General features: G+C 36.2%; 1 protein-coding gene across 5 annotated transcripts in view; it reads right to left on the reverse strand.

Annotated features, from left to right (window-relative positions):
- EPB41L5 (erythrocyte membrane protein band 4.1 like 5) overlaps positions 1–12,568 on the reverse strand; it is a 133,382-nt gene that overhangs the window by 22,456 nt on the left and 98,358 nt on the right. For all 5 annotated transcript variants that reach the window (XM_019715485.2, XM_074335200.1, XM_019715484.2 and 2 more), the window contains 5 exons: positions 11,423–11,586; positions 8,049–8,146; positions 4,649–4,777; positions 1,817–1,881; positions 169–259 (listed from right to left, as the gene is read on the reverse strand). In XM_019715485.2, coding sequence (XP_019571044.2) covers positions 169–259; positions 1,817–1,881; positions 4,649–4,777; positions 8,049–8,146; positions 11,423–11,586 — 547 coding nt within the window. The remainder of the gene's footprint in view (positions 1–168; positions 260–1,816; positions 1,882–4,648; positions 4,778–8,048; positions 8,147–11,422; positions 11,587–12,568) is intronic.

Here is a 12,568-nt window from a genome sequence, read left to right on the forward strand (position 1 = left end):
TACTCTTGTGAGGCATCTGACAATAGGACTCTCCCTAGAGAATTCAGGCTCAACGCTGTTCTCACAGCTTAAATTCTGGTGTCAATCAGAAATCACCAGATGGCCATGGTTGTACTACAGGATTCAACTCAGTGTGTTTTTTGGAGAAAACTTAAAAAGTATTGTTACCTTTAGAAGAGAACCATTTTCTGAAGGTGAGATGTGCTTTGGAGCAAGAGAACCTTCAGGGAGCGGCACATTATTCTCATTTAATACAGCACTGGGAAGAAAATATAAATTCACATCATGGAGGACCTGTACAGGCATAGAATTTTAAAAGTATAGAAGATAAAATTCTAATCTAGAAATAAGAGAAATAAGTATTTAATGTGTAATACATAATGAAAAAGCCCTTCATTAATACAATTAATTAGGCAGCATTTTCAAAGAAAGGACTCGGGGAAGAAGGATAACAAATTCATGTAGGGGAAGAAGAAGTGACAATTTGTGAGGAGCATGAGAGCCATCAGTATCACACGCCTTTGTGAAACTCTTCCCCAGCCCACCACATAAGAGTTTTCAAATTCAGGTCAGATTCATTCACAGATGGATCAAAATGGTGGACTATTTTGCTTCCCTCCTAAATCTCACTGAAGGGACAGAAAAAATTTATCTTGAAAAGACAGACACACAAAAAATATAGGTCAACAGATTGATCTGTTAAGGCTGTTATCAAATATATGAATGGGAAAGCTCAGCGGAACAGGATTTATACAGGATACCTGAGATATGGGAGAACAGTCAGGAAACCATAAGGAGAAGCCACCACTTAAAGACACAGGCTGGAGAGCTCTGCTGCAGCAAGAAGCAGCATCATCTAGATTGCTCCAGATAGTCCAACGGGACCAGCCAGGTCAGAGGATGCCAGACACTCTACGACCTGTGGGCCTGGCAGCAATGACGGGAAGGTGGGGGATCGGGGTGGGGTTGGTAACTCCAGATAAGGATAACAAGAACAGGAGCAGTCTTACAGATGGCTTCAACCAGGGTGGAAAGAGGGAAAATCTACAGCCAAATCTAAAGCTGTAATTCCAGCTTTACCCTGATCACCAATTAGGACATTTGTTGAGTACTAACTGTAAAGCTCTATATTCAAAGCTCTATATGCTTAAGTGCTACGTTGATTACAGTATCTGGAACTGAATTTGATAAATCAGAAAACTCTTCACTGAATAAGTTTTTAATAATGGGAAAAGAAACAGCACTCTTTCATTCAACAATGTTTAGCAGCAACTAAGCACAGAACACTGGATATACAGTGAGGGACAAAACTAACTGGCACAGAGCAGGGGATAAAAGCCTAGTAAGACAGATAAATGGCATAATAATCATTAAAGAAAAGACAGACAGTGGGTGCTTGGAAAGAAAAGCAAGGAAATTAGCTTGAATGTGACAGCCCATAGTAAGAAAGTTTTATAAGACTGGGGGCTTGAAGTTAACTACCATACCTTAGAGAAATAATAGACGTTCCTTACCAGGTAACTTATGAGATTAAAAATACCTTTAAAAGTTGTTTTTGCTCTGCAGTTTGAATCAGTTGAAGAAGAATGAGAATTTAGAGAGACAAATTAGGAGTACCTTCAAATAATCTAAAGCTAGCCATGTAATAGACAGAAGACTAAGTAGCCATGTAATAGACAGAAGAGTGAATTCAAGCTGTCTTTCAAATAGAAATCTTGAAATCATGTGGTGATAGACTGGGGACGAGGAAAAGGCCCAAAATCAAAAAGTTAAGAGGAAAAGAACATCACTGCATTCCGTCTCCCCAGAACTGTACCTGTTTGTGACAGCAGCCTGAACACTGGCATTTTTATGACTTAATAAGCCATCTTCTTTTGTCACCTAAGAAAATTAAATCATAAACATTAACTCTTTGTTGAGGATATTAAGGTAACAAGAAGTTTATATTTCTTTCCTGTGAAAACAGAAATATCAGTTTACTTCAGTTCCAAAAGAGGTAATCATACTTTATCTATGGAAATATCAGTATTGTACCTAGTGTAATCCTATCCCATAGCCACATTTATAATCCATGCTTCCACTTCAATATATTAGTACATAAATTCACATGCTTTACTAGACAGCTCTCAATTATTTAAGACATCCTGGTGTGTTAGTCAATATACACAGAATCCCAAAAGAGTTATGCCAGAATTTTTCCAATTTACATGATAGAAGAAGAAACAGATGTTAAGCTGTATATTTGGCTTATTTTCCCTGAATGCAAGGGATATTTTAGGAGAGAATCCTAAAAACCTTTTCTGAACAAGTCAGTTCTTTTCCTCAACTTCAGTGTGGTATCATTTACATATAGTAAAATGCACACATCTGTAATGTACAATTCAATGAATTTTGAAAAATATATACAGGTGCACAATCAACACTACAGTGAACATATGTAACATTTTTACTACCCTCAAAATGTTCCCTTGAGGCTTCCAATGCAATCCCATCAAAATGCTTACACATGGCAAACAATGACCTGTACTTACTACAGTTTCACATAAATGAAATCATTACACCTCTTCAGAGTAGCATGATGCGAGTCACCCATGGTGCTCCACTTATCACTAATTAATTCCTTCTTATGCACTGAGTAGCATTCCACTGGATGGATATACCACAATTTGATTATCTGTTTACCTACTGAGGGATATTTGGGTTATTTCTAGTTTTCAGCTATTATAATAAAGCTCCAAGGAATTCCTGTACATTTTAGTAGCTGTGTGAACCTACCCATTTCTCTTGGGTCAATATCTAAGAGTAAAGCTGCTGGGTCATATGGTAAGTGTATGTTTAATACACTGCAAAACTCTTTTCTCAAGTGCTTGCTAAACATGTTTTATTCTTACCAGCAATGTGCATTGCAGGAGATTCACCACTGCCCACATAGGAATGGTCAGTTTTTAATTTTAGCTATTTAAGTAAATGTGTCTTTCACTATGAAGTATGATGTTAGCTGTAGATTTGTCTTCATAGATCCCCTTTATCAGGCTTAAGAAGTTCTACTCTATTCCTAGTTTGCTGGAGATTCTTGTCATGAAGGGAATTGAATTCTGTGAAATGCCTTTTCCATAGGACTTTGAGAACATTTTCTTTATTTTTTAATATGGTCAACTATACTGGTTTTTGAATATAAACCGACTTTCTTCCCAACTTGGTCATGATGTACCATCCTTTTTATAAACTGCTGAGTGAGCAGATTTGTTCATATCTTGTTACGGACTTTTGAGTCTATTTTTATTAGTCTATGGTTACTTTTCTTGTAACACTTTTTCTAGTTTTGGTATTGGGGTAATACTATTCTCGTAAAATGAGTTGGAAAATGTCCTCTCCTCTTTTATTCTCTGAAAAGAGTTTGTGTAGAACTGTTACTATTTCTTCCTCAAACGTTCAGTAGATTTCAACAATGAAGGCTCTGGTCCTGGAGTTTTCTTCATGGGAAGGCTTTTAACTATAAAATAAAATCTCTTTAATTTAGGGCAATTCATTATTTCTCTCTTCTTTAAGTCAAGAAAGATCCAAAAGTATAACTGAAATGTAAGGTAATAACAATGATAACTATCACTGCTACTACACAAGCAGTTCCAACATTGGGGATCAACACTCATCACATGCTCAGTACATGCCAGGCACTATTCCACGTCCTTTACATTTATTATCTTATTTTATCCTTACAACTCATCTTAAGGTAGGTACTACCTACCTTAATTAAACTGAGGCTCAGAGAAATTAACTAACTTGCCAAGTCACAAGGCTAGTAGGTGGTAGATTAGAAGTAGGATGCAAACTCAAGTTATCTGATTCCACAGCCTGTAATGCGATATTTTATATTTTTTGTATGTGTAAATACTATGTTTATATTGGGTGAGGAGGGTAGATATAAAGCAGGAACAATATTCTGTAAGTTTTCTCAGTTCTCTTTAAGACTTGTGCCTGGGGACAGGATAAGTAAAACGCATCTTCTCAACAACAGGGTATTTTGAAATCCTGGTTAACATGACTTGGTGAGACAGGCTTTTTCCTGGTTTAGTATGGAGGAGAAGTTAGAAAGTCAGGGAGAACCAAGGAAAAACTGATTTTGGGAGCATAGATGCCATATATTTCATGGGGGTTTGTCCCACTATATATTTCACAATGTTACAGCCAACTCTTTCACCTTGCAACTTTCACTCTTGTTAATAACATCACAATTTTGCCAAATTGGGGGCAGGTGGTGGTAGGGAGTAGCAGATCAACTAAAAAAACCCTAAAATCATAGAGTTAATATTGACAGGAACTTGAAAATCACTACATTTTCTGGCTGTAAAAGTGGCAAAGATTAGGTACTCACTTCTATAGGAATTTGACTTTTTAAAAATTTCTGAAACCCTAGAGCATCCTGACTCTTACTTTTTGTCCCATGGTGCTCCTCTTCATCTAGCTTATAAAGTTGGGGATGCATTTCGCCATCTTAAGCATGTTTCTTGGTACTAGTTTCTGTCTGTAATCACTAGCTAGGTCACTCCTATTTAACATTCATGTATTTTATTTCTTCCTCAGGGTCTCTCGGCTCTAAGTTTCATGTTCTTTTCACTTACCAGGACTACTTTGATTAAAGGAAGCTTACCTTACGCACTGCTTCTACTTGAGCCTTCAAAATGTTACTCTTCAAGTCAGGAGGAACTCTCCTGGCATTCAGTCCTGGGCTCTCAATGGCATTATTAAGACATTTCTCAGTCAACTTCACCACTTCTTCCTAGATAGTAAAAATACACTGTAAGCAACTCTGATAGTTATATGGAAATAGGAAAGGGTGTGATATTATATGGAAATGGAATGGAAATGGAATGATGAAAGTTCATATGCACATAACCAGGAAATTATGTGTCTTTAGCAGCTCTCTCCTATTCCAGGAATAGTCAACAACATGGATGGATCTTGAGATTATCATGCTAAGTGAAATAAATCAGACAGAAAAGGATAAGAACCATATGACTTCATTCATATGTGGGATATAAAATGGAAAGCAACAAACAAACAAACAAAAAACCCTCATAGACAGATAAAAGTTTAATGGTTACTAGAGGGTAAGCGGGGAGGGAGGTGGTGGTAGAAGAGGATAACGGGGCTCAAATATATGGTGATGGAAAGAGAACTGACTCTGGGTGGTGAACACAGAATGCAATATATAGATGATGTATTATAGAAATGTACACTTGAAACTTATATAATTTTACTAACCAATGTCACCCCAATAAATTTAATAAAAAATTTAAAAAAATTACACCGGTACTTTGATCTAACACTTCTATTTCCCAGGAAAATAATCAAAGATGATTAAAGATATTTATTTATAAGACTGCTATCACACCACTGATTATGACAGTGAAAATTAACAACAATCTAAATGTGTAATAGGGACTGAGTAAACATGATAACACATGCATGCAATTTAACCACTGCTTGTAATTTATCATTAAAATAAAAAAGGTGTTTACAATTGATTAGTTTTAAAGAGCAGTGTTATTACATTTTTATTTTTTAAATATATATCACATTTAAATGTTTGGAAATATGTATCTTTAAAAATGTTAACTACAGTTATCTCTTAGTAGTAGGATAATGCAGGATTTATAATTTCCTGCTATTTAAAATTTGCTTTAATTTTCTACAATTACCATGTATGTGTACTATAGACAAAAATTACTGCAATACAAGTTGAGTAATAGCTTTAAAGTATTTTTACTTTATTGTCTTACAGCGCATAACTCCAAGGGCACCCAGTTACTATGTTGCTGATCTATCTGCCTCAGGTGGTCAAAATGTGGCAAACAAAAGACCAAAAGAATTAAAAGGACACCCTGATTCCTAAATACCCCAAATTAGACCAGATGTGAAATGACTGTGGATACTCAAACCCTACTGTGGAGTAGTCCGTAGCTGTCACAGCGAGCTGAGTTAGGAGCTTATGTCAGGGGGGAAAGTTGATCCAAAGTCTGCTTAAGTTCTCAACCAGTGTAATGTACAATCGCTCGTCTTCTCCCCTCCCAAGATTCACCAGGCTTCTTTTTCAGGTTCATTTTGGTCCTCTGCTAGATTTGTGTCAAAATCATTTCTAAGCATCTAAAGCTTTCAAACTGACAGTGTGAAAGTAAACAGACCAATATAATTGAAAAATATTGAGGGAGTCAAGAAAATGAAAGCCTTCCTGAAATTTTATCAGCTTTTAAAAGACATTTCTAAGAAAAAAACACATTAGGGAAAAAAAAGACTTGGATTCAAAAAGACATCTTTAACAATGACTATGTAAGAAAGAAGAAAATCACTCTACTTCATACAGGTCTCTGAAGAAATTCCAGTTAGGTTTCAAGGATGAAAGAACACTACAGGTCAGCTGTTCACTTTCCTCTTTAAAACCAAACCAAAACAAGATTCACGCAACAGATCCTTGTTATCTGTTGTCTCAATATAGAGGGAAAAAAGGTGTCTCCAGATCATTATCTAAAATTCACTCTTCCATTTAGTGGGGACATCTGGCAGCTGATACAATTATTTTTATCTCATTCAATTTATTTTAGTTATTTAATATAGGAATAAGAAAAATTTTTAAATTAGTCAATTAACTGAAGTTTAATTGGCTTAATTGGTATGTATCCCCCACACACACCCAATGCCTAAAAATCTGCTAGGGGACAGCATGGTGAAAGGTAGGAAAGATGAATTGAAGCATATGAAATTCTCTTCTCTTCTTGTTTATACAACAGAGCAGCGCCTTTCAAACAAATCCTATAATTTCAAAAGACATTCATTGAGTTCTTCAACTAAATCATGACCCACTGAACATAAGTAAGAGAAAGGATAGGCTGAATCAAAATAAAAGATTTAAGACACTTCTCCCAGGAAGACATACAAGTGGCCAACAGATACATGAAAACATGCTCAACTTCACTAGCTACTAGGGAAATGCAAATCAAAACCACAATGAGGTATCACCTAACATATGTTAGAATGACTATCATCAACAAGACAAATAATAACAAGTGTTGGAGAGGCTGTGGAGAAAAAGGAACCCTCATACATTGTTGGTGGAAATGTGAATTGGTACAGCCACTGTGGAAAACATTATGGAGGCTCCTCAAAAAATTACGAACAGAATTACCATATGACCCAGCAATCCCTCTCCTGGGTATCTATGCAAAAAATCTGAAAACATTTATCCGTAAAGATATATGTATTCCGATGTTCACTGCAGCCATTTTCACATGGCCAAGCCATGGAAACAACCAAAGTGTCCTTTCATAGATGACTGGATAAAGAAGATGTGGTATTTATATATAATTGAATACTACTCTGCCATAAGAAAAGATGAAATAGCGCCATTTGAGACATGGATGGATCTTGAGATTACATGCTAAGCAAAATAAGTCAGACAGAAAAAGTCAAGAACCGCATGATTTCACTGATATGTGGTATATAAAACTGAAAGGAACAAAGGAATAAGACAACCAAACAAAGAAACAAAAACTCACAGACACAGAGAACAGTTTAGTGGTTACTAGAGGGTTTTAGGGGGGTGGGGGGGGTGGTAGAAGAGTTGGTGAAGGGGGTCAAACATATGGTGATGGAAGGAGAATTGACTCTGGGTGGTGAACACACAATGCGGTATGTAGATGCTGTATTACAGAACTGTACACTTGAAACCTATGTAATTTTACTAACCACTATACCCCCAATAAATTAAAAAAAATAAAATTAAAGTAAAAGGTTTAACAGCCATATCACTTTTGACTGTGTATCTAAAAAAAAACAACTATAAGATGACTGTACAGTTCTTAATGTTGCTCCCCAAGTTTCTGCCTTCCCTCCTAAAAATCTACAAATTGCTTCATCTTAAATGAGAACAGTTTGTAAGAATTCAGCAGAGACAGATTTCCCAGCAAAAGAAATGAGAAAGTATTAGCTTTGGGAAGAAAGGATTTCTGCAGTCTGTAGTGTGTGACCGGCATACAAGGGAGACATCCGGATACCTGGCTGTTGATGTTGACATCAATGCTGGGATGAGGGGGTGGCAACGAACCGGTTTCCATCTCAAGCTGTTTCAGCTTCTCTGACGCATCTTTTAATGCTGCAAAAAACGGCAAAATAGCCCCTTAATCTGACAGGCTGTCATAGCTGTGTGAAGGTATAGATTTAAGTTTGTTTTTTCCAACACCAGTTACCATCAATTAAAGGTAACAATCCAGCTGACCACAGAATAAATGCATTTTCTTCCTATAACCAGGTAACTCTCCATCACTTTGATTAAGAGTTAACCTAAATAGGAACACTGGCCGGTATCTGCACTGCTCCTAAAAAGCCACTAGGCATGGAATGTTAATAGAATGTGTGGTTAAGAAGGCTTACTAGTCAAAAGACCCCAAAGAAAAGCAGAGATCATGTGTGACACCATCCTTCCTTCCACAACCACAACCCAAGCTCCTCCTGCTGCACCTCAGTACTTTGCCATTTTCTTTCCTTGGCCCTCAATATATATACACAGCCTGAAACTAAACTTATGTGGAGCAAACAGATGAAGGACATACATTTATTCATTCATGGATGAATAAATATTATATACTGGTAACAGCAGGTGTGATGCAGGACAAGCATTTTGTCTTCATTATGTTCCACCTTAGCTGCAAAACACATTACAAATAAAGTCCTCTAACCACTGAAAAGATAATATTAATACGTTAAATACAATTCAGCTTTAAATGAATGCTACTTAAAGCAACCACTCTGTAAGTCTTATTTTACAGGGACTAATTTTGTATGAGATTGTATTTTCACATGGTCACTTGACAGAAAAGCTGTTGAATGCCTAATAATTTCTAAATAATCAGGCAAAAGGGAAAGGAAAACTATGAAATCATTGCCTCCTGGTCAAAGGGATCATCTAAAAGGGTCCATCAGTTAACTTGTGGATCTCTCCCTCGGCTACATATTAGAATCAGATGTGGAGCTTTTAACACATTGCGTACGGCGGGGTTTAAATCCCTCGTGAAGATTCTCGTAATCCGTACGCAACGTGTTAAGAAATACTGATTCCCAGAGCTAACCCCAGAAAATGATATCAGAATTTCTGGAGGTAGTTTTCTGGCACTGATAGTTTTTAAAACTCTCCAGGTAATGAGAATCGCTAATTCAACACTGATCTCAAAATCTTCCGTACTCATTTACTTACTTAATTGCCATCGCCTGGTTTTCTCATGCTACAAATTACTTGAGACTAAATTTTAACATGATGATGAGACCACAATCCCTTTAGCTTATGATGATACATTAATACTGTTGGGTTTGGGGTCTGGGTTTTTTTGTTGTTGTTAAAAAAAAGCTTCTTCTGCTACATCTGTTTGGCTGAAGAACATCCTGAGATTGTAGGATAAGCTATTCTTTTTTAAAGTTACTATTTTTAACTATTCATCTATGTGAAATCAGAATTTTGACATTACAACCAAAAGAAAATAAAGAATAAATTGGATACCAAGATTATAAGACCTTAATTCTTAACATCAAAATACTCTATTTTCATTGACTTTGAGCAAATGACATAAATCTGAACTGAATAAGCCTTATGAATGAATCCCCCACACTATACACGAATTTCTTTTGTCACAACTTTAGCAGCATTTAAGCTCTGCTTGCATACCTTCTGTAATAAGGGGCTCACTCACTGTCACGTATCTATTTCCGATATATGGCAGAAACATTTAAAAAATTCTTCCCTATACTGATCCCAAATCTGCTTCCCTATACTTTCAAATTGCTGGTCCAAGAATCACCAATAAAACGCCATAAAATAAAGTCTTTGCTACACAGGCTTTCAAATATTTGAAGAGTTATTACATCTCATTTGATCTTTTCTAGGTATCCCTAGGTCATTCTAGGGACATCCTATGTAGGAACATTCAATATTCTCCCAAACCAATGCAATTTCCGAGAAAGTATGTACTAAATCAACGTTGTTTGCTAATATAATACTTGTACTATTGCAGCACTGAAAAAAAACTTAAGACCATATAATGGACATAAAATGGAATGTAAATAAAATCAATACTGGCATCTCTATAATGGAGACTATTTTTATTTTAACCCTCAGTATTTAATACTCAGTATAAATACTCAGTATTAAGCTAGTCCTGCTTCTGGTTGAATCTAAATCCTGACGGCCTTGATTTATTATGTCTCACATCTGTCTAGTCACAAAGAGTTGTCATTTCTAACAAAAGTTAGAGTCCAGGGTAGGACTGTAAAAACTGGAAACTAACCAAAATAAATTATGGCAAAGAAAGTATAAGAGAAATAGTAATGGAGGATGTTTTCTTAATCCAATAACTAACTACCACCTTTAAAATAATCAAATTAGAACATTATTCTGAAATTACTAATAAAGTTAATTTCTGTTTCTCTGACCTCAGATTCACAAGCACAACTCAAACATGGTAGATGTCAGTAAGAATTTCGTAAAACCATGACATATCAGAACATTGGTTTAACTGTGTATTTGTAGTGATTACTTAGGGAACAAAAGGACAAATTTTTAATGCCAATTACCAGTAGTACTTCTACATGTTCTATTAACCAGAAGCACTGTGTAAGTTTTCATGAACACTTTCTGTCTCTAAATTACTAAATACACTGCTGAAGTCTATACTTTTCAGAGACAACAGCATACTCAATGACAACTTCCTATGAGGTGTTGACAGATAGTATCAAATTTTAGGGATAAAAGTCAAAATTGACAAGAGCCACATAAATATTAGCTGCTGTTAAATGAATGTATATGACACTGAGATTCAACAGCAAGCTCCTGTTTAAATACAGTTTATACTTTAATATCAAACCAAACTCACAAATATAAGAAATTTTCAATGTGCAATTTACTGTTTCCTTTAAACCTTTGAAAAAGTTAAGGTAAGCAACTTTCTCTCTGTATTATTTATTTTTGTGAATCTGGGCAACAACAGTCCTCATTAAAAACAAAATACTTTCTGGGAGCTAATGGAACATCCAAACATTTATTCAATCAATCCTGTGCCCTTTACAGAAACTTCAAATCTTTAAAGAAACTTTTTCTCCTAATTTTCACTCAAGAAACAAAGTAAAAAGCAAGTTTGAAAATTCATAAATTTGTAATGACTTATAAATGATACAAATGTTTAATGGTCTCAATTATGTGATCTTAAATATTTCAATGGACCTTTAAGCCAAAAGAGCAAGAAGGCATAACTCTTCTACATTAAAATTTAAAATTCAACTATTGCATAAAATATTATTGAGGGGACTGATATATTAAATAGCACATTTCAAAGGGAGGTAAAATAAAAAGGTGCCATTGATGTTATACAGAAAATTTACTTACTCCCGCCTTCACCTTCAAGCTCCTCTAATCCACTTTGCCTGGAAGCCATGTTAACTTCCGCTGGTGCTGGCAATGTTTCCACAGTGTCAGGTGCTCCAATTACATCATCAATGGTTGTTTCCAGTAAGTCTGGACTATCTAGCAAATCAATATTCAGAGGCAAGCTGTAAAGGTAACAGGTAAAGGTAAAACTTACTTAGACCAAGATATTTATCATGAAAAGAATTTAAAAGACTAATAAGAATGTTTGTTGGAAAAAAATTCATGTAAGAGTTCAAATCCTGAGTAGTTTATTCATCCGACAACACCTTTTGGGCAGGCTTTTCTTCCAGCTAAGATGGAGTAAAAGGGGACTGGATTTAGCTTCCTACCTAAAATAACCTAAGGGGGAAAAATTTGTTTTCAAGACATAAGACATCAGACAACAAAGGACAATGATTCTGAAATTTGGGAAACAACTGAGATGAGCCCTACAATTGCCTTGAGAGAATTTCCATGCCTTGGTGTAGAGATGGTGAAATGAGGCGGAGCACAGAGAACGCCCTTAGTAGTCTTCTCAATTGAAAAGATGAGGCTGAGAGTCCAGTGCAGCCGAGGCAACTGGAGTTCACAGGACACAGGATCAAACAGGACAGAGCAGCACTTCAAGGAGAGAATCCTGGAGATCTGCAGAAAACCCCCACCTCAAGTATTCAGCAGAGTACTGACGAGAGAATGTGTGTGAGGAGACTGAGGCTAGGGAAAGACCATCCAAAAGGACTTCCGCCTTCTGTTTGGCTGGGGAAAGTACTAGTGGCACTCACACTGGGCCACAGTGCCTGTTTCCACAGACAGATTGTAAAAACACATTCATTCACAGGGCATTGAGTATTCAGGACGGTTTTGCCTCAGTGGTGAAAAATAATTAACTCAGACTGAGCACGGCAAAGGCCCACCTAATACATCATAAAAGAAAGACCTGAAAGGATCCAACTGTTTCCAAGTAACTTAACTGCATCCCAAAACAAAGCTCAAAGGTATAGAGGAATATAAAATTATATCGCATCAGACAGGGAAGTGAAACTTGTTAGGTTAAGAACTTGGTAGAATGTCGGGTCCATTCAAAGATTACCAGGAATGCAAAGAGGCAGAAAAAGACATCCCATA

The sequence above is a fragment of the Rhinolophus sinicus genome, linkage group LG01, assembly GCF_036562045.2.
Source record: "Rhinolophus sinicus isolate RSC01 linkage group LG01, ASM3656204v1, whole genome shotgun sequence".
NCBI lineage: Eukaryota > Metazoa > Chordata > Mammalia > Chiroptera > Rhinolophidae > Rhinolophus > Rhinolophus sinicus.